The sequence below is a fragment of the Pinus tabuliformis genome, chromosome 1_2 (genome assembly GCF_031772625.1).
Source record: "Pinus tabuliformis cultivar Carrire ecotype Pingquan chromosome 1_2, CPIR1, whole genome shotgun sequence".
Lineage (NCBI taxonomy): Eukaryota > Viridiplantae > Streptophyta > Pinopsida > Pinales > Pinaceae > Pinus > Pinus tabuliformis.
In genome coordinates, this window is record NC_142298.1 from 889,513,121 (window position 1) to 889,532,921 (window position 19,801).

At 38.5% G+C, this 19,801-nt stretch overlaps 1 protein-coding gene across 8 annotated transcripts in view; it reads left to right on the forward strand.

Annotated features, from left to right (window-relative positions):
* ILA (putative protein kinase regulator ILITHYIA) overlaps positions 1–19,801 on the forward strand; it is a 356,320-nt gene that overhangs the window by 126,400 nt on the left and 210,119 nt on the right. For all 8 annotated transcript variants that reach the window (XM_089396177.1, XM_089396171.1, XM_089396172.1 and 5 more), the window contains exons 17-19: positions 12,871–12,996; positions 13,146–13,245; positions 13,359–13,537. In XM_089396177.1, coding sequence (XP_089252303.1) covers positions 12,871–12,996; positions 13,146–13,245; positions 13,359–13,537 — 405 coding nt within the window. The remainder of the gene's footprint in view (positions 1–12,870; positions 12,997–13,145; positions 13,246–13,358; positions 13,538–19,801) is intronic.

A 19,801-nucleotide genomic window follows, 5' to 3' on the forward strand; every position in this document is an offset into this window, starting at 1 on the left:
TGAAAAAAACATGGAAGGTTTTTGGATGCACAGTGATGTTTGATGGTTGGACAGATAGGAAGGGTAGGACCCTTCTAAATTTCTTGGTACATTGTCCTAAAGGTACCATGTTTATTAAATTAGTGGATGCATCAACACATATCAAAGGTGCAACAACGATATGTGAATTGTTAGATGGGTTCATTCGGGAGATTGGTGTGCAGAATGTGGTGCAAGTCATAACAGACAATGCAGCTAATTATGTGTCTACCGGCAAGATGCTTATGGAGAGGCATCAGACATTGTTCTAGACTCCGTGTGTAGCACATTGTATCGATTTGCTGCATGAGGATATGGGGAAACTCTCCTTCATCAAGGAGGTGGTTGATATGGCTAGGAGCGTCTCCAAGTTTATTTATAAGCATGCTTTTGTTCTTAGCGTCATGAGGAGGTTCCCTAGAAACAAGGAGTTGCAGAGTTCACACGTTTTGCCACAAACTTTATTACTCCTCAGTCTTTGCTTCGATGCTAGTTTGAGTTGAAGCAAATGTTTTGTTTTTGATGAGTGGCGTGATTGTAGATACAACAGGAGATAGGACGGGAGAGCCATTGCAAAAATGGTGTACTCTGACACGTTTTGGCAGGGAGTTTTAGAAGCATCCGCAGTTAGTGAACCTATAGTAAAGGTTCTGAGATTGGTAGATGGGGAGAAGGCTGCAATGGCTTATTTGTATGAGGCCATGGATAGGGCCAAGGAGGCCATATGTTTTTATTATGCAGACAAGGGTTCTACTGGCCTTGATAGGCATATGATGTTATGGGATGTGATTGATAGTCGGTGGAGAGGGATGCTTCATCGACCTATTCATGCAACAACACTCTTCTTCAACCCCGCATTTTCATACAAATGCAGCTTTGATTTTGATGGCGAGGTGATGGAAGGGCTCCATTCCTGTATTCATAGGATGGTACCTGATCCTGAGCTTCGTAGCAAAATCAATTGCGAGATACAGTTTTATCGAGATTGTGTTGGCCTATCTGGCTTTGATGATGCTATTAGGGAAATGACCCTCTTCATTCCACATAAGTGACAAGTCATCACTCATTAGAAATTAAAATTTTCATTTTAGATTTTCCTTACTTATAATTATAGATTTTTAAAATTCAATTATGTAACTTTTATTTGAAAGTTTAATTATGTTTTAAGTTTTTGAATTTTTTATTTCTTTATATTGTTGTAGATATTTGGTGGCGAAGCTATGGTGCAAGGGCACAAAATTTGCAGAAATTGGCCATAAGAATCAGTCAAACATGTAGCTCTTCAGGGTGTGAGTGCATTTGGAGTGTATTCGAGAAAATACATGCAAAAAAGCGCAATAGGTATAACTTTGAGCTCCAGCCTTCAGTTGAACAATTACACTTAATGTAATTTTAAAATTTTAATTTATGACCTTCAAATGTCAAGACTCAAGAGTCAAGACTCATTAGTTTTTTTGACACTCTTACATGTTGGAGTTCACATGCTTCAATGATTTAGTGTATGTTTATTACAATATCCAACTTCGAGTGAAGCAAATAGAAGCACTAGTGGGTCCAGATGCCATTTCCTTAGACAATATTGATGTATTGTCTTAGTGGAGGGTGGAGTTTGAGGAGCCCATCTTGGAGGAGTCACCTTCATGGTTAGAGCCAGATGATCCATTAGAATAGGGGCAGTAAGAGGAGGAGCACGAGGAGGAGGAGCAGGAGTCAGAGTAGGAGGACTCAGGAGGACACTGTGGGAGCATCAACATCAACACCATCTGCTATAGATATAGGAGAGCACAACTCCATACCTAGCACTCATTATTTGACATTAGGTGCAGGGGTAGGGTCAGGGCTAGGGCCTTCTACTACTAGGGGCAGCCCTTGCAAACAACCCATCATGTTTTCCCGTAAAAGGGGAGAGGGAAGTGATTTCAGATAGATAGTTGCTAGTTTTATTTGTTTTGCTACATATAACTCATGATGATGAGATATTTTTATATATGTGATGTTATTTTGTATTGGTTCTCCACATTTGAGTCCTTGATTGGACAATTATCAGGGATCAACAGGATTTGGTATTGCCTTTGATGTATCATGATTCATTTGTATTTAACATCATATATATCAGTGCTTTCTTCATATTTATGTGCCAATGTGTTTATTTCATGTTGTTATTGCTTTATATGTTTAAAAATCTGAAAAGAATGAATATATTATGCATTTTTTATGCTTGCCGATATTTTCTTTGATATTGCCGATAAGATGTTTTCTGGACCCCGCTGATATTTTGTCGATACCGATGTTATCAATACTGGTCACCACAGCTAAGTCTCCCGCTCTTTACAGACTTTCACCGATGGGAGGAGTCTTGATAGTGTAGGGATCACTTGTAAAATATATGTCAAGGGATAGGTGGGAAGTGACCTTGGAAACCCTTTCCTAAGGATGGAGTGAAGAATGGAAATTGCTTGTTCTTTAAGCAAGGGACTTGTTCGTCTAGGGGTAAGGGATGAGGATTGGAGGGTTGAGGGAGAAGGAATATGCTTATAGACGAGGTCCTCAATCCTTATAACTTTTGTAAAACTTGGATTCCCAAATGGTCCTTGACAAGTAATTTTATTGAGATGTGGGACCACATGAGGCCAAGTAGACCCAGTCCAGGTTCGAGGATGGAATGTAGCAACCAATGATTCTCCTATCCTGGACAAAGTGAAAGGAAAGGACCAAACAAGTATATTTACTTAAGAGGTTGAATCGATCCTGTTGAGGTCTAGCCTTGGGGATGCTTAAGCAAAATTCAATCCTAGAGCTAGGGCTTGGGATTCTCGGAGATTCCACCGTTAGAATTGCCTCAAATTTGGAGAGGGAGGGGACCGACCAACGCAGTAGCCCATAGGAGATTGAAATTTTTCCTTGGGTTAATTTCTTGGGAAATTGATGCTCTAGTTGACCTTTGAGGGCTAGACCTAGGAAAAAGTGGTAAAAGGTGAAGAAGGTGAAGAAGACAACCACCCGTTTTAGGGATCAATGCCTAATTCACTTGGGGATATGGAGTCAAGGATGATGATGAGTAAGAACTTGGTTTCTTGATCAAGGAGGCCCAGAAAGTCAGCTTCATCCAATGTTGAGAGAAAGAAAAGAAAAGTGACCTTCAAGCATTTATACTTTAAAGCAAATGCTGCAGTCTTATCGAGACAAATAATCTCTAGGACATTTCATTCATATAACATTGGCCCATATATTAAATTAACTAAAACATGCTTACTTCCACATTTCAATTATGCAACAAATAGGCCAAATTTTAGCAGTATGCAGCAACAAGAATACCGACGTCAAAATTTACTTACAATGTTGCATAATATATCCAACCAACATTTCGTTTGCAAGAAAAAGTTCCAAGACAATAAAAATAGCCCAAATCCATAAATCAAAATTTATTCATCTCCAAAAAATATCCTCAAAGGGAAAAGTGCGAAGTTCTCTATGATTAGAGAGATCCCAAGTCAAGTGATGATCCAAATGAATGTATCCAACATCAGTATATAGCCTCCTAAGGAGTTCGAATTAGCATATGGGCCTACATTAGCCCCTAATGATAAAATAATGTGCAAATAAAACCCCTATTGGTGACAAGCCCACCAAACTAGCTTACAAGTGTAAAAATAAGCCTCACAAGGGGCCAAATAATAATATGTACATGTCATGGGGCCCTCCAAAGGCCTAATAATGTCCTGAAGTGCCATACTGAGGAATAAATTCCTTGGAATATGATGGATAAGGGGGTGGCCCCTTGTTCTCCAAGTAGTAGATCTGTGGTGCTTCTAGTGGGTTTGAGGGCACATAAATTACCCCATGGGTCTCCATATGAATTGGAGATGCTTGTAGATCCTCTACAAGGGTCTGAGTGGTCGAATGAATGCTGCCACGACATCGTACAAGTCTTGGGACACCTGCCAAGAGTGTGGGGCTCCTGTGGGTGCCTGCTGGGCATAATGTACCAAGCATATCATCATCATCCCAAAAGTGGATTGGTAGTAGTCTCTGAGCATCGATGAAGAGCCATGGAGTACTGTCTGCTACTGTGGAGGCCAATGGCTCTCTATGCACACCCTATATGTGCCAAATGTAGACCTCTGGGAGTTAGGATCCTAGTTATTTTTTGTAGCATCAGATGTGTTATAGCCACAGAATTTTGTGGAGAGACTAGAATACATGAGATCTCCAAAACCTAGAAATCGTTTCTAGAAATTCTGCATAGACATGACTTAATTAATTATTAGTCAGTTTTAAAATATTTCCTTAAGTATAAACTTAGGGAATATGACTAATTAATCAGAATTAATTAAGTTAACGTGTGAATGTTCTAGAAACTCACATAGATTGACTTCAAGTTAATCATAGCCATCGATTAAGATATAATCTTGGCCGTTGAAGTCTCAATAGAGGATTATAAGAAGAAATTGATGGGACTTGGAGAAATCACATTAGCAGTTTGGTTTCTTGGCAGATCAATTTCCTAAGTAGTAGCATTCAGCTGCCAGAAAGAGAGCCAAAGAAATCGAAGTAGTGAGAGAGGGGTAGGGATAATGAAGTTGGAGGAAAATTTGTAGATCTGGTGAGTGCATTTGCAGAGAGGATGATGCAGAGCAACGTAGTAGCCTCTAGAGGCAAAGTCGAATTTCCAGGGAGAAGTAGAATTTTAGTGCCAGAAGCTAGGTAGAGGTTCCAGAGGCCAGGAAAGACGTTTTCCCAGACAACGGTTGGTTAGACGGCTTGAGGAGACGCCGTTCCAAGTTGAGAGCAACAACAACTGCAGCTAGGGTGACTGCGCAAAGGAAATATGGATGAGTCAATTTGAGCTGAGGTCAGCGTTGGGATTTGCTTGTGGAGTGAGGAATTTATCCTCACTAGATTTCCTTGCCAGTATTTCTCTGTAGGATTGCCAGTTTCGGTATCCAGTTGTACTCAGTTTATTTCACTTCTGCATAATAATAAAACCCTCAGCTGCTGCACCAGTTTTCCTGAGTTGGGTTTTTCCAGGGACATTGGTCCAAAAATAACTATCATTTTATGTGTGCGCTAATATTTCTTCCAGTGTTTATTTCTTTCGTAGTTTATTTGTGTAGGTTGCAGTGTGATTGATTTAGTATTTGCTGTCGTTCACAGTAAATAAATTGTTAAATTTAATTAACAATTAGGAAAATTATTTCTAGTTGCTACAATAGGAATCTGGTGTTCGATTTTTCACGTCTTCCAACAAATGCTTATTACTCTTGAGTTTTTATTCTCTAGATTGTGGACTTTATTCCCAGTTTCTTTATTCTCATCTTTTAAACTTATGATTTGTTCTAATAACCTTTGATTAAGGCTTTTTAAGTGCAAGTTTTCTTTTCTTTCTTCATTATATTCTTTTTGAATTCTTTTTTGAGATCTTCCTTTTCTTGTTTTAGTTTTTTATTATACTTATTAATATCTTTTGTTTTCTTGACCTACGAAAGTAATTTTTGAAGATGGTCCCTCAGGCGAAAAGTTTTCCTGTCTTGTTTTTTTGTTGAATCTTTGTAAAACATATCTTTGAGATCTTTATATTTCTTTTTCAATATTTTCTTTTATTGTTGAAGTTCTATGAGTTCGTCCTCTAATCATTTTATTTGTATTTGTGTATTATCTTGATATTCTTCCATAATAAATAATTTCCCACATATTGGACAACAATGTTTGTAATTTTTAAGAGTTAGACAATACTTAAATTTCATTTCACAAAAAGGCTAGTTAGTCCAAAATGTTGACTTACATATGGAATTCATCTTTTGCTCATTCATTTTTGAGTTATCCATTTTTTTTATAACTTGTCTTGGGCTTGGAGTTCTTTTTAATCAATTTCACTTTAAAAGTACTCCCTTTTATAGCTTATAAAAAGCATCGTTTTCTGAAAATAGCCTTTGGATACTAAAAAGGTAAAAGAGCAATTATAATTTTATTGTTTTAATGATAACCCATTTTTATATATACTTAGCTTGTGAACCTTTTAATATCTCTACTCAAGGTTCGGTACTTTAGTTTTTGGTTATTTAATTACTTTGGGTTAATATAATGCGAATAATTCCAAAAAATGGTCAACTATTCTTTGACTGACAAAAATTGAGTGGTAGTTTAAACGCTATGTTTGTGAAAATTTAACACTAGCTGGAAACAACATTGCTGATTGGTTGCGACGACAATGGCTTCAATATTTTGTGTTTTTAAGTAACAGGTTGATCTCCAACAAACATAAAAAGTGTCTAACTCTTGAGAAACCTGCATTGAATACACCCAAGCGTCAAATTGATTAGAATCATAGTGAGTTTTAATGGAAACAACAAAAAGTGGAGTGCGACTGTAGATTTCCTTTGTAACTAAAAAGCAATTTTGCCCTCCATCCTCGGACCTTTGTTACTTCACAGATTTAATGGCTAACCCTACAGTTATGCAATTTGTGGATCTTGGGGCACTACGATGTTTAGAATACTCAGTGAACAGTTCGTTGGAAATTTCCCTTTTTTTGGGTGGTTAAATGAAAATCATTTATTTATTTTGCAATGGAATAACTTCACAAAATTGCTAGCCAAAGGCCTAACTATGATTAATGACCAAATTTAGATAAACTCCAAAAAATAGAATTTGGCCAAAGGGTGCATTAAAAGATTCTGATAAGAGCATGGCCAAGGGCTGGATCAAAAACAAAACTTTGATACCAAATGCGATAGCAAAACCTGGCTCACAGCTAAATATTCTAGAAGACTTAGAATATAAGGTAATCTATGTTGCAGGAAACGTGGTATAGAGGTCTGTTTCCGTAAGGAAACGGGTACGAAATGCGGAAATGCGTTTGGTACGGCCGTGAAACGCGTTTACGACCGCACTGCCACGTTTCCCGAAACGGAAACGTGGCCAGTACGGCCGGAAACGCGTTTCAGGGCCATATGACCCACGTTTCCTCATTAACTTGTGTTTTTTTTAATTTACTTTTAGGGTATGTTAGTGACTTCTTGTTGCTTCTAGATGCGTGTCTAAAGTTATAAAAGTGAATTTTTGCCCTAGTGTTGATATGCAGTTCATTAGGAAGTTTGAGGGATATGCAGTTCATGGTAATGTTAAATTCTTAAATTAAAGTGATATTCTCCTTTATTTTTCATTTTCATCATTTTACTTCAATTTTTAACATTACCATGAAATGACTCAGGATGTTTGAGAGTGGTTTCGCCCTCATTGGATTTCATATGGAGAAAGTAAAATTTTAGATCTCACTCAAAATCTAGCAGACTTATTTGTTTTTCAGGATTTCAGGATTGGAGGGATTGCAATGTTTCCATTGGATTTTATCATGTACTAGGGTATGGAACTTGTATTTAATCAAGAGAACCAAGCCCTCTATGCAGGGGAAACTCCCAATAATCAAGATCATGTAGGGTACTAGGGTATGAAACGTGTATTTAATCAAGAGCACTAAGGTCATTTGACTATGTAGGAGGAGACTCCCAATACAACAATGGTTCTTTTAAAGAATGGGATGTGGATGCAGAAAATCCTGATTTGGATCTCTCTCTTGCAGCCTTATAGTCTTTATTGTACTTGCAGCCTCATATATTAATATAAATAAACGCTGATTTTGAGATTTGGATATATAATAAAGGTTGCTTTTGGATATTCTGATATTTTTATTTTCATTATGTGATCATTCATGAGTGAATGTGATGTAAATTAAATCTTAATGTTTAAGTGTAATAAATTATAATGTATCATTTATGCTTTATGATTGCACACACACACACACACACACACACACACACACATATATATATATTTAAATATTTTCAATATATATTTATATATATATTCGCGTTTCCCCGTTTCCAAAATTTGGGGAGGTCGCGTTTCGTATTGCTTCCCGTTTCGGAAACTCGTACTCGTTTCCTCGTTTCGTGCAACTTAGAAGGTAATCCATTGAGGATAAATTATAAAATATTGAATAATGTATGAAAATTGATATTGTCCTATTTTTTCCTATGTGGTTCACGTTGCACGGGCCCCGAAGATCGGTCGCTGTTATGCCCACAAAATATTTGTACTTGGCAGATCCATCTGAAGGGATCACTTCTTGGCGGCTCAACCACGGAGCTTGACCCCGAGGGTGTCGAGAGAATTGCACCGGTGACCTCTCAATAGCAAAGGTGCTTGAACGACAGGGGCTCGACCAATTGAGCTAACCCTCGAGGCCAATTGATATTGTTCAGTTAGAAATGAGGGCCTTGTATAAATACTAGGCGAGGTGCCCTTTCATGAATAGTCATTCTCAACTAACAATCATGTCCTTTCATAATTATTAATTATACTTATTATTTATTGATATATTTATGTTCAGAACAACATCTGGTTGGAAGCCATGAAAAAGGTTATGTTCTCCCAATCCCATGATGAGAGGAAGAAAATTGTTTGAGGGGAGGGAGATTTTAGCATCACTGTCCCATCATGTCACATCAATGTAACATTTAAACTAAGACAAGTCGATACTTATCCTTTGTAACATTAGGTTCCAAGGATATAGCCTTTGGACCTAATCACGACTTTGATGCACAATACAAATCTTGCCTCAGTTTAGGCACAAGAGATACGATGAGTTATGTTGGCCATCCTTCCATTTTTTTGAGAACTATGGGAATTAAAGGCTGGGGTTATCTCATGATCGTGCTGCACTATTCTGATTGCATTTGCTCCTTCGAATTTTTTATATGGGTTTGGGGTTTAAGTGATTGCTTACAAGTTAAAGTGGGTCTTTGTTTTCTGCTTATACCATGGAGCATTACAATTGTGTTGTGCCATAGCTGGGGATGTTTGGGTTGTTAGGAAGTGCCTTCAAAAGTGTGCCAAGGATGTTGTTGGAATACAAGACAATTTGTCCAGGGTGTCTGCAACAAGCCAATTTGTCCAAGTTCTTTGCAGATTCAGCGAATGGGAGGTCTAAATTCAAGGTAAAACTCCAGGGAGGTAATAAAGCCCGGAACAATTTCTGTGTGGGTTTTGGGAAGCATTATTTGAAATTGAGGGAGTGGGATTAGGAATACTGGAGTTTCCTCTTCATTCTTCGAGTAAAAGTTATGGAAGTAGAAGTCTTCCCATCTGTGTCTCAGCTTCTCCTTGATTGCATTGCTAGCTTTGTTAACCTCCCTCCTTGGGTGATGTTTCAGATGTGTTCGTGTGTCAAAAGAATATGCGAGACTCCTAGGTGGAGTTTAAAGTTGTTAGCCAGGTGGACTTGGTAGCTGGATTTCTTAGATAATTTTTTCAATAGTACTTAATCTATGTTTTGCAAGATTTTTATTGTTGTTAGCCCAGTTTATAAGACACTATACCTGCAAGTTTTGGAGCAGGTAGACCTTGATTTTTCTGGGAATTTCGGATGTATGGAAGCCTGAAGGTTCTTGCCTCATTTATCCATTAGATTAATCTGAGTTGTATTTTGGACTTGTATGAAGGCTGTAGGGGCAAGGCTGTGACAAATATTTTGACCAATATATAACTGTTTCTTATAAATAAAAATATTGAATTTTATAATTGCAAAAAGGTTTTAATGGAAACATTGTCAAAGAAAGTTCTAAAAACAAGAAAAATGACATTATTGGTTTTTCTAATTTTTTTCTCAAAAGAACAATTGAGCAGGGAAAAGATAGATGAGCTCTGCTAGGGTTAGCCTTTGGTGAGTGTCCATCTGAGAACTGCAGAGATTGAGAGACCTGGCTGCCTTTACTGGCCATCTAATCGGAGGCTCAGCCAGATCTGACAGCTTTTAGTGTTGTGCTCTGGCTTGTGGGCACTATGTTGGCCATCATAAAATTTGAGGGGAGCAAATGGCTGCCCTACTGCCTGTTTCACTCTGCAAACACAACAAGGATTCTGTTCGAACTTTGCTTAGTGGGGACAATGGTGCTGCCAAAGAACCTGGACAAATATTTTCTAAATCTTTACCGTGAAGTATTGAGATCCTTGGTGATGAGATTTCTGTTGAGATTCAAGTTAATAACTATGCTGTTGTTTGTAAAGGTTTGAGTCATCACAACCTGCTAGATCACTTTGTAGGTATAGTTCCCCCTAAATTTGTCCTTAGGGATTAGGTTATGGAGGCCTTAGAGGCCCATTTCTGGATTTTCATGGTCACACGGAGCTCGGAAAAAAGGTTTTTTTCCCAGCTGGTCATGATTCTAGCCAAAATCTCATGCTGAGTAACATGACAGTAGCATCCCTTACCCTGGTTGTAGCTGACTTTGGTTACATCTGTAATTGATATCTAAATCATACTCGAGGATGTACTAGAGCCTAAGAGAGAGTTCACTTACCTGTTATTATGTTAGAAATTCTGTTATTAGGAACCTTTTGATGGCCACTTTGAGTTGTTTATCACTATTGATAATTTGATACATCCAAACGTCTCAATGCTTGTGGCCAAATTTACTGCTTTTACGTTGACTGCATCCTTTTTGTCTTTTATCAATTGTTGTCTTGTGTTTTGTAGCCCTCCTGCTTGTTTATTTCTTGTGGTTCCAGTGCATATCTGGATGGCTGGATCACATGAAGGTTTTTTTCGGAATTCTTACTCTTGTAGCATTTCTTGAGAATGGAGTGCCCATCAAATACCTTTATTTTTGTTGACCTTTTATCATTATTTTTAATCCTAATTTTGCCAGATGTACCTGCCTTTGGGCTTAGAATAGCCATATCCCATATCCAGTGTAGATATGGTTCAGATCTATGTCCAATATGTATCTAAATTGGATATATCTAGGATGCATGTTTAATATGGCCAGGACAGATCCTGAATTGTATCGATCAAGTAGTGTTGAAAAACAAAAAAAATGTGTCATTTACATATCGGAAATTAATTTTTAATGAATGCATTGTGTAAACACTGTGTATTGGCAGAGGTGTATGAAAATAAATACTGTATATTTCACTCTGGCATGTAATGTTTACACAACAGATAATAATATACATACATGCATATATATTGTGTAAATAAATAGCATATGTGGATTATATTCATTAGAAATTTATGCTACTAATAAAAATTCCATCCCCATTCCCCCACCGCCCCATGGGCTGGGGAATGACCTAGGTGGTGTCCGAGGCATCCCTGAGTTATTCATAATTTCATATAGATGAATGCACCAAAAGCATGGGAGAGTTCTATGTACTGCTAACATGTTGAGCTACTGCCTTGTATACAGGCTGAGGCCTACTTTAAAATGAACAAGTTCAAGAAGTAGATTAGGCATTATGGCTGATATGACAACCATGTTGCTTAGGATGTTACAAAACAACAAAAAGATTGAAGTCGATTGTATGGGCTGAAGTTACTAGGTGGGCTGGTTGGGGCAGGCGCCTGAGTTCTGGTGCTCAGCTTTCGAGTGAAAGTCCGTGCCCAGCTGGGGCATGTGAGGGACCATGATGGCTGTCAGATTGGCTCATTCATCTACTACTACAACCTTGACAGTGTAGGTAGGTAGGCTGTTGGATGGGAGAGAGCTAAGTGAGTAGCAATTAAAGTACATAGAACAGCAGGACAAGCACACATATTTTTCGTTGGTGTAATAATCAATTGGGAGGATTCTTGATATTGTTAAAACTAATGGATGAGAATTTTCTCACTTTGTCATGACAATAAACACATACAGTGATTTTATCTTGTAATCTGACTCAAATTCAGGAATTAAAAGAATTTAATGATATCCTCACAATAACTCTGTTGAATTAGAAGGTTATGTCTAGACATGACTACTTTATGATAGTTTATTTTCTGTTCTTTGGCTTGTGAAGCGACGTGGAAAAAACTAGATGAATATATCTAGGCAATAGAGCTTGCTTGAAATGTTTCAGGAATTGTAAAATTGAAGTCTTATGTGTCTTTGGGTAATATTAAGATACATTTCAATAGAATTTGGAATCTGATTATTTTAACTTCTTGTTGGCATGACGATAGCTAACCTATTCTTAAACTCATTCAACCTAAACACACAAAGGCTTCCTAAATCAGCAGTATCCTCATTCAGAACAAAAATTGAGTGCAAATACACTCTTCAAAATTTCATCAATTTCAAGTTTAAGTTCAAATCTTGGATCTTGCACATTATTCGTGGAGAGCCTTACTATTGATGCAAATTAATTCCAAAAAACTGCAAATATCACATAAAAATATATGACAATATACATTAGTTAAATAGGGATTTCATCTTCTCAGATTCAGCTCTCCTTTTTCCATTCCAATCTTTTCCACTTCCTGTAGGTTCAAGATTTCAACATTGCCTCTTGCGTGTCCTCTTCCAGCACGTGCAATGATATTTGTGATTTGCTTGTTCCACTAGTCACACCTTGCAACATTTAAAGGCCTGTAACCCAATCTTTCTGTTCTCTTTTTTGTTTTTCCGGTTGTCAAGTCCACTACCCTACCTTGCAATACTCTTTAAATTCTGCAGCTTAACCATCCCACAACCTAATTTACAGTGGATCCCTAGTGTGCAACTTGACCTTTTGGGGGTTTCACAGGCCCACAGCTTAAAGCCTTAAACCTGACTTTCTTATTTCAAGATTTATTGCAACCACAATTTTTCTAATTTGTAACATTGAAACTTGCAACAGTTTCTGTATACAATTTTGACTTAATTAAAACTCTTATAGCCTGCAACTTATCCTTGAAGTCTACATTCTTCCCACAACATTTCTACATTTCCGAGTGTTCTTTTAGTTATCTATTTATTTTACTGGTAACTTTCAATGTTAAAGCCTGGTAAAATATGCCAGTTTTTATGATTAATATCATTTGTTGGATCTTCACAGATATTCAACACGGCAGAAGGGACATTGTCTAGTGAACAAGGGGTTTATATTGCAGAGCTAGTGAGCGATAAAAATATAAAGCAAGCAAAAGGACGATTCAAGTCATATGATGATCAGGCTGATGGGGTAATGCTCAATGTGGTTCTGTTTGTCATTCTTTTTTACTTAGTGAGATGCCTTTAGCTTCAGTTTTTGGTCAGGAAAATGGACCATTTGGCTTTTCCCTCGGGGGGGAATCTTTCCCTTGATTGACTTGTTTTTAATTGATTGTCTAGGAGCCTGTTAAATCTGTGCCACCTGTTCGTCAAGTTCCAGCCAAAAAGGAGACACCAAACTTGGTCAAAAGAGATGGTCCCAAGGCAACAAAGAAGCTAGGTATGGCATTCGATATTTTCCTTAATTGTCAATTACAAATATGATTTCTTCTCTTTCCTTGTAGATATTTTTCATTTAGTTAGCTAGTAGGACATTTCTATATGCTTAAACAGGCGATGGAGAAAAGACAAAAACTGCAAAAGAAGAAGCACGTGATTTGCAGCTTAGAGAGGAAGCAACTGTACGTTTGAAGGTCAAACATATACAGGAAAATCTGTCACTGATGTTGAAAGCTCTTGGAGTAATTGCTATAGCCAACCCAGTATTTACACATGGGCAGTTGCCCTTCTTGGTAAGAGAAAGAGTTAGCTTGCTTGTATCTCTACAATTTAAAGATTATATTGTATGAACTGGTGATTTTAATTATTTTTATCATGTTTGACTTTTTTAATATTTACAATACCTTTTTATCAACTTTCAGTGCCTGAACATGGGTCATATTGTTAGAAGTCTCCAAACTCCAGAAGTCTTATCAGACACTCATAGAGCATAAGCAAAAATTACTTTTGCCTGGAAATTGTTGATTAGGTTGGATACAAAGGAAACAATGCAATGATAATATTGAATGCCAAATTTTGCTGATAAGAACGTACTTCGAGAAAGAAAAATTCAGAAAACAGAATGTAAAGAGGAGTGGATAATGAAATAGTGATTATACAAAGTTTAAACAATTATCTAGAAGGGCATTCTATTATTTAGAACACTTCAATGATATAAAAGGCTGAGATCATGTGGGAATTAGATGGGGCACAGGTGCAACCATTGCTAGGCCTTGGATGTCACAAACAAATCAGCAGCACTTTTAGCCTACAAGACAGTATTGTTGTCTTCTTTTGATTGATTTTGGAGTCCATCTTATGGATGGATATAAATACATTTAGGCTCACCCAATTAGCGGCATCTTTATGAACTAGGAATCATAAGACAGACATGGGGAATTTATGAGCAAAATTATGTGGATGCCATGCCAATGCACCTTGAATGATGAAAACCTATAAAGTTGAAGACATTCTTCTACACATGCATAGGTGCTTGGGGATTTTCTGTTTATTAGATGCTCAAGGAGAGTGGTTATATCATTTTTTCAGTAAGTCTACCTCAGCATTATAACGACAGGCCATTATACTGATATGAGAGCACATAATATTTGTGTAGGTACGGACCATTCTGATAGAATTGGTCGCAATCCTTTTTAGCAGATAATGTGGGGGGATAGTAATACGGGATTTAATGTGTTAAGCGGTGGAGAAAGTGGGGTATGGCTTCAGTTTGTATGTTCAGTACTTTAATCTGGATCTGACAACTGAACATAATGAGCATTGCCTCTTCTGTGCATATTACATCTAATCCTCTTTTCATTTCTATGTGGGGAGTCTATAAGAATTCTCTTACAGGAAAGCTACCCGTTTGATGCAAATTTATCAATCCAGAACCAGACTGGAACTGGTTTGCCCAAAATTATGAACTAGACAGGAACTGGTAGAAAAACTACTACAAGAATACCTTAAACAAAAAATACGTAACATATTCAAATTTCAATAAGAAAAATATGAAAAACACATACATCATTGTAAATCCAAACCATTAGATACAAAGCATGCAAAGTTTGATGGTTTATATTGCACGTAAGGGTGCAAATAGAAAAATTACGTTCAGCAATAAGTTCTGTGTGACAAAATTCTGAGATAAGATAAGATAATATTATTAATGTCCAATGAATGAGCACAATAAGTAGGTCAATGGTACAAAAAATTTATATCTAGTTTCAATATATAGTGGGAATGTGAAAGCAACTGCTGTTGCTACTCCATCAGAGGAAGCAAAAGAGCTAAGTACAAAGCTAAAAGGAGTACAAAATGAGTGCAACAATAAACAAAACCATGGCAACTAGAAAGGATGTAAAGGCATGTTGGAGCTAGAGGACAAGGTCAGATGAGGGGATAGAAACAAAATCTCCTTAACCAAGTCATCAATCACCATGAAGGGGTCGATTCATTTTTTGAGAATGTTGTTAGGATAGGAACCTTGGATTGAGAGACTTGTTACTGATCAAATAGTAGGGTTGTTAAGGTCTTGGCAACCTACTATGATTGTTACACACAAGGTATGGGCCCACTGTCACCTCCTCTCAAATCTCCACATTGTAAGCCCAACTTCCTCCTGAAAGGCTATGGGAGGATTCTTGTTTGATACCTCACGCAACCAAGCAGATACTAGTCCCTTAAATGGGGTCTAAGTAGTGTTGAAAAAATCAGCATTGGCAAAATGTTGGCGAGGATCTTGTTACCCACCACCAATGGGTGGCCCCTATAGGAGAAATTTTCTCCTAGATTTGTCTTTAGTCAGTACCCAACAACCCCTTGTAGTGACTTGATAGTTCAATGTGTTACTATTCTCCGCCATCTGAGTCGGCCATTGTGTGCCCTCGCGCACCTGTTATGATTGTGTGCTTGAATGTGGGCCTTCCAACCTTGAAGGTATGATTTTTCTTTATGTAATTGGCTGTTTATACTTGCTTTTCTCGGGCACATTTGGGCATGGATTAGTGGGGTATTTGGCAGAAAGAAAGGGCTTTGACTGTACTCTTGTTCCCTTACTTCAACTGGGGGGTTAATATTGTATCCTAATCCTGTGGGATTTCCTTTATTGGCTACTAGATTTAGGAGTGGCACTACATGGGAAACCTTGATTTTGGTTGCGTGGTCCCACTTCCTGATACCATATATCTCACTCCCCTCCGCTCATTACAAGCCCTTTTCACATTTTCCCCATCTGGGTCCACATTTGTCCATTGCTCCCCTTCCCCTTGTTCACACCTTGGGTCAGACTTGAAATGATGGCCGAATGTTGATGCAACTAAAAAGAAAGATAAAAGCATAATAGGGCCACATACAACAAGAAATGTACCACAAAATGAAAAAGATGGTTGGGACAATAAAATTTAGCATGTGGGCAAAAGCCGAACATGAGCTCTATCCCCTATCATTATGGCCATCACCCTAGTTCCTAGGTACCCTATGAGTGCCACTTGTATCATTAAAAACCCATGAATGTCCCAACCCTTGGTTGGCGATAAACTGCCCCAACTTAAGGGGGTAATCACTGCTACATCTTACACATCATGCTCTCATCCTCTTGAGCCCGAAGATGTAAAATGAAGAAAAATCAATAAAAGGCAAAAGGCAAATGAAGAAGGGTGAAAAAATAAAGGTCGACGTGACTCATGTACGATGATTGCTCCCTCATTTCATACACCCAAGGTGTGGGCCTCCTTCATCATAGCTACCCTTGTAGCATGGCATGTGGCTTGGAGCTTCCCCTCTGCCCCCACTCCGTTCCATCACTATTTCACATAACTCTTGCCATTTGATGGATGTACCATGGACCTGCCATTCCCTTGGAGGTTGAAACCACTTAATAGGATCCTTCATTAACCACTCCTACCCAGGAAGGTAACAACGGTATATGTTCAAAGCCCATTTGGAAGGGCATGCCACTATGAAGTGTCCACTTTTTCCACTGATTTGCAAGCTTATTTACTCAATTGCACTAATGGATTATTGTACCGGAAGGTGAGGAGATGCATTAAATCCTATACAGGATTGCGGGTGTGTTTCCATCTTGGACTTGGCCTCCCTATACGGGATCCAAGCCCTCCAAAGGGTCATAATGGCAATTGTAGTGTGAGTGTTGAGGTGCATGGGCCTCCAGCCATGTAGAGCATTGATTGCCACACCATGGGCTTCTTTAGCACCACCACATGCTTGTTTGTGCCCTAGTTATACAAAGGTGATGATGCACTTGAACCACGTTGCCCAACCAGCTAGACATTGCACCTAACACTTGGAAGTTGATACAGGGTCCATAAGAGGTCGTGTCTTTCCTAGAGAGACATGGGAGGGCATGTGTCATCTTCTAGCCCTCATTGATGGAGTATCAACTTGATATTGCTCCATTTGGAGACCCATGAGACCCATTTGGAGCCCAAAAAGCCCAAATTGGGGTTTGGAGATGTTTTGCAACATTTGTAGGGCATCCCCCTCTTATTCATTACTTTTGAGGCCCTCAATCTCATCCTTAGCACATGAGGCCACAACACTCCCTTTTTAGACCTCCACGTCAGCCAACCGTGGCCCTATCAAGGCTTACTCGATTTATTTTATGAGCTATCATTGTTGGCTTGTAACCATAGGTGGGTTACTAGACATTTTAGGCATCCGAGGGGATTTTTCTTATCAGGTTCTAAATTTAGCAATGGCCCTCCCATCCTCACTCTTGCTGTATTTACATTCACACCACTCATCACAAACAAACATTTGCTTCAACTCAAATTGACATTGAAGCAAACACTGGAGAGTAATGAAGTTGGTGGCAAAACGTGTGATTGCAGGACACCAAAACTCCTTGTTTTTGGTGCATCTCCTCATGAGGCTAAGAACAAAAGCATGGTTATATGTGAACTTGGGGATGCTCTTAGCCATTTCAATCACCTCCTTCATGAAGGAGAGTTTCCCCATATTCTCAAGCATCAAATCGATACATTGTGCAGCGCATGGAGTACAAAACAATGAGCATTCCCTCTCCACGAGCATCCTACCAGCAGCCACATAATTAGCTGTACTGTTTGTTATGATTTGCACGAGATTATGCAAAGCAATCTCCTAGAGGAACCCATTCACATATCAATGCTACATCTTTTACATGTGCTGATGCATCCACTGAGTTAATAAACATGGTACCTCTAGGACAATGTACCAAGAAATTTAGAAGGGTTCTATCCTTTCTATATGTGCGGCCATTAGACATCAATGTGCATCTAGAGACTTCCCATGACTGCTTCAACTCTGCCAATCTAGAGTTGTTGTCCTTTTTTTCTTGAAGGATTGGCCCACAGTGCACACAACTTCTTAGATGTAGTGCTTTTGTACCCTGGGCCTACAACAAAAATGGCATCACACATTGGCTGCAAAAATGTACTGTTTTTGGTGATGGTAAGAGGTAAGTCACTCTAGAAAAAAGACACCTCCCCATAACACTGTTCGCTTCTTTCTTCTCCCTTTTCTTATCACTGACTTGATTGAAGGTTGTGCTCCAACTTTGTTCATGGAACAAAAAATGATGACCTCTCAGTAGGTGAAGCTATGGAGCCCCTCCCACTACCCTCAGCCTCAGAGTTAGATAGCCCTGAAGATCTTCCTGCACGTTTAGCCATGTTTGCAGTTGCCTCTTCTTTCTTTCTGTCCTTGCATCAATTGCATCATGTGCAGCTCCCATAACCTCCAGGTTAGATAACTTACAAATCTCAACATCATGCCTGGGGATTTTTGCCAAATGGTATTCCAACCGGTTAAGCCCTCCTGTCAAATGCTGGCCTCATAATTTGCAATTCAATTGTTGCTGGTTGTCACATCTCAAGTTCCCCATACTGCCAAAATGGGTCCAAGGCGTTTGGCATATTTGCAGTGGAAATGGCAGCTTCCAAATTCAATCCGAGTGCACCAAAAATACAAAAAAATAGCATTCAACCCCAACTACACAAAAAATAACAGCCTCATTTAAAAAAGCAATTTTTTAGAAATTTAAATTAGATTATTTGCAATGAAAAACGATAATAAGAGGGTGCATAAAAAGTTAAAAAGTAAAATCAAGGTTGCTGTCCCATTATGTAAAAACCCCTTACATTGTTTCATGGGCATGGAAATCATAGCAGAATGGCAAAAGAAGAAGGAAAATGTAGATAGGAAAAGAGGCAAGCAAGCATGCCTTAATGTATGGAAAAATTCATAATATGGGGGTATTTAAGAACTTACCTGTGAATGGAAGATGAGAAGTTTGTTTGGCTGCTTTTGCAAATGATCTTGAACATTTGATCCACTGAAAAAACTTTGCTGGTGATGATGAAGGTTGTTTGGTCCTCGATCCCTCCGTGAAGATGACCAGAACCTCGGGAATTGTTTGAAACTAATCCTTCTGACACTCTGGGTGTCAGTGAACTGATGTGCTGTTTGAACTTCGTCACGGTTGGCCTCCCAAATGTGGGGGGTGGGGGGGTGTTGCTGAGGGGAGACCCGAGGTCTCACTGTTTTACTCACGAAAACTCATGGATATGTGAAATGGAGGATGCATTTGCAAGGGGTAATATGCTTGAAGAAAAAGGACAAAATGACTTTAAATTTCGGGGGCCTTTTGTTTTTTTCTTGTTCCACTTTTATTGCATTATTTTTGGTAGTTGTACGCTATTGTCGATGATGCTTTTCTGTGCTTGATTGAGGTTGATTAACTCATGAAAACTCATGAAAATGTGAAATGGAGGATGCATTTGTAAGGTGTAACAGGCTTGAAGAAAAAGGAGATGATGACTTTAAATTTCAGAGGCCTTTCCTTTACTTTTATTGCATTCTTTTTGGTACTTGTATGCTATTGTTGATGATGTCTTTCTGTGCTTGATTGAGGTTGATTAGCAGCTTCTGATTAAATACCAAGGATGAATATGACAGGTCAATGAAAGGCACTATGCCAGAGTCCAGACACAAGGACATATGTTTCTAATATTTTT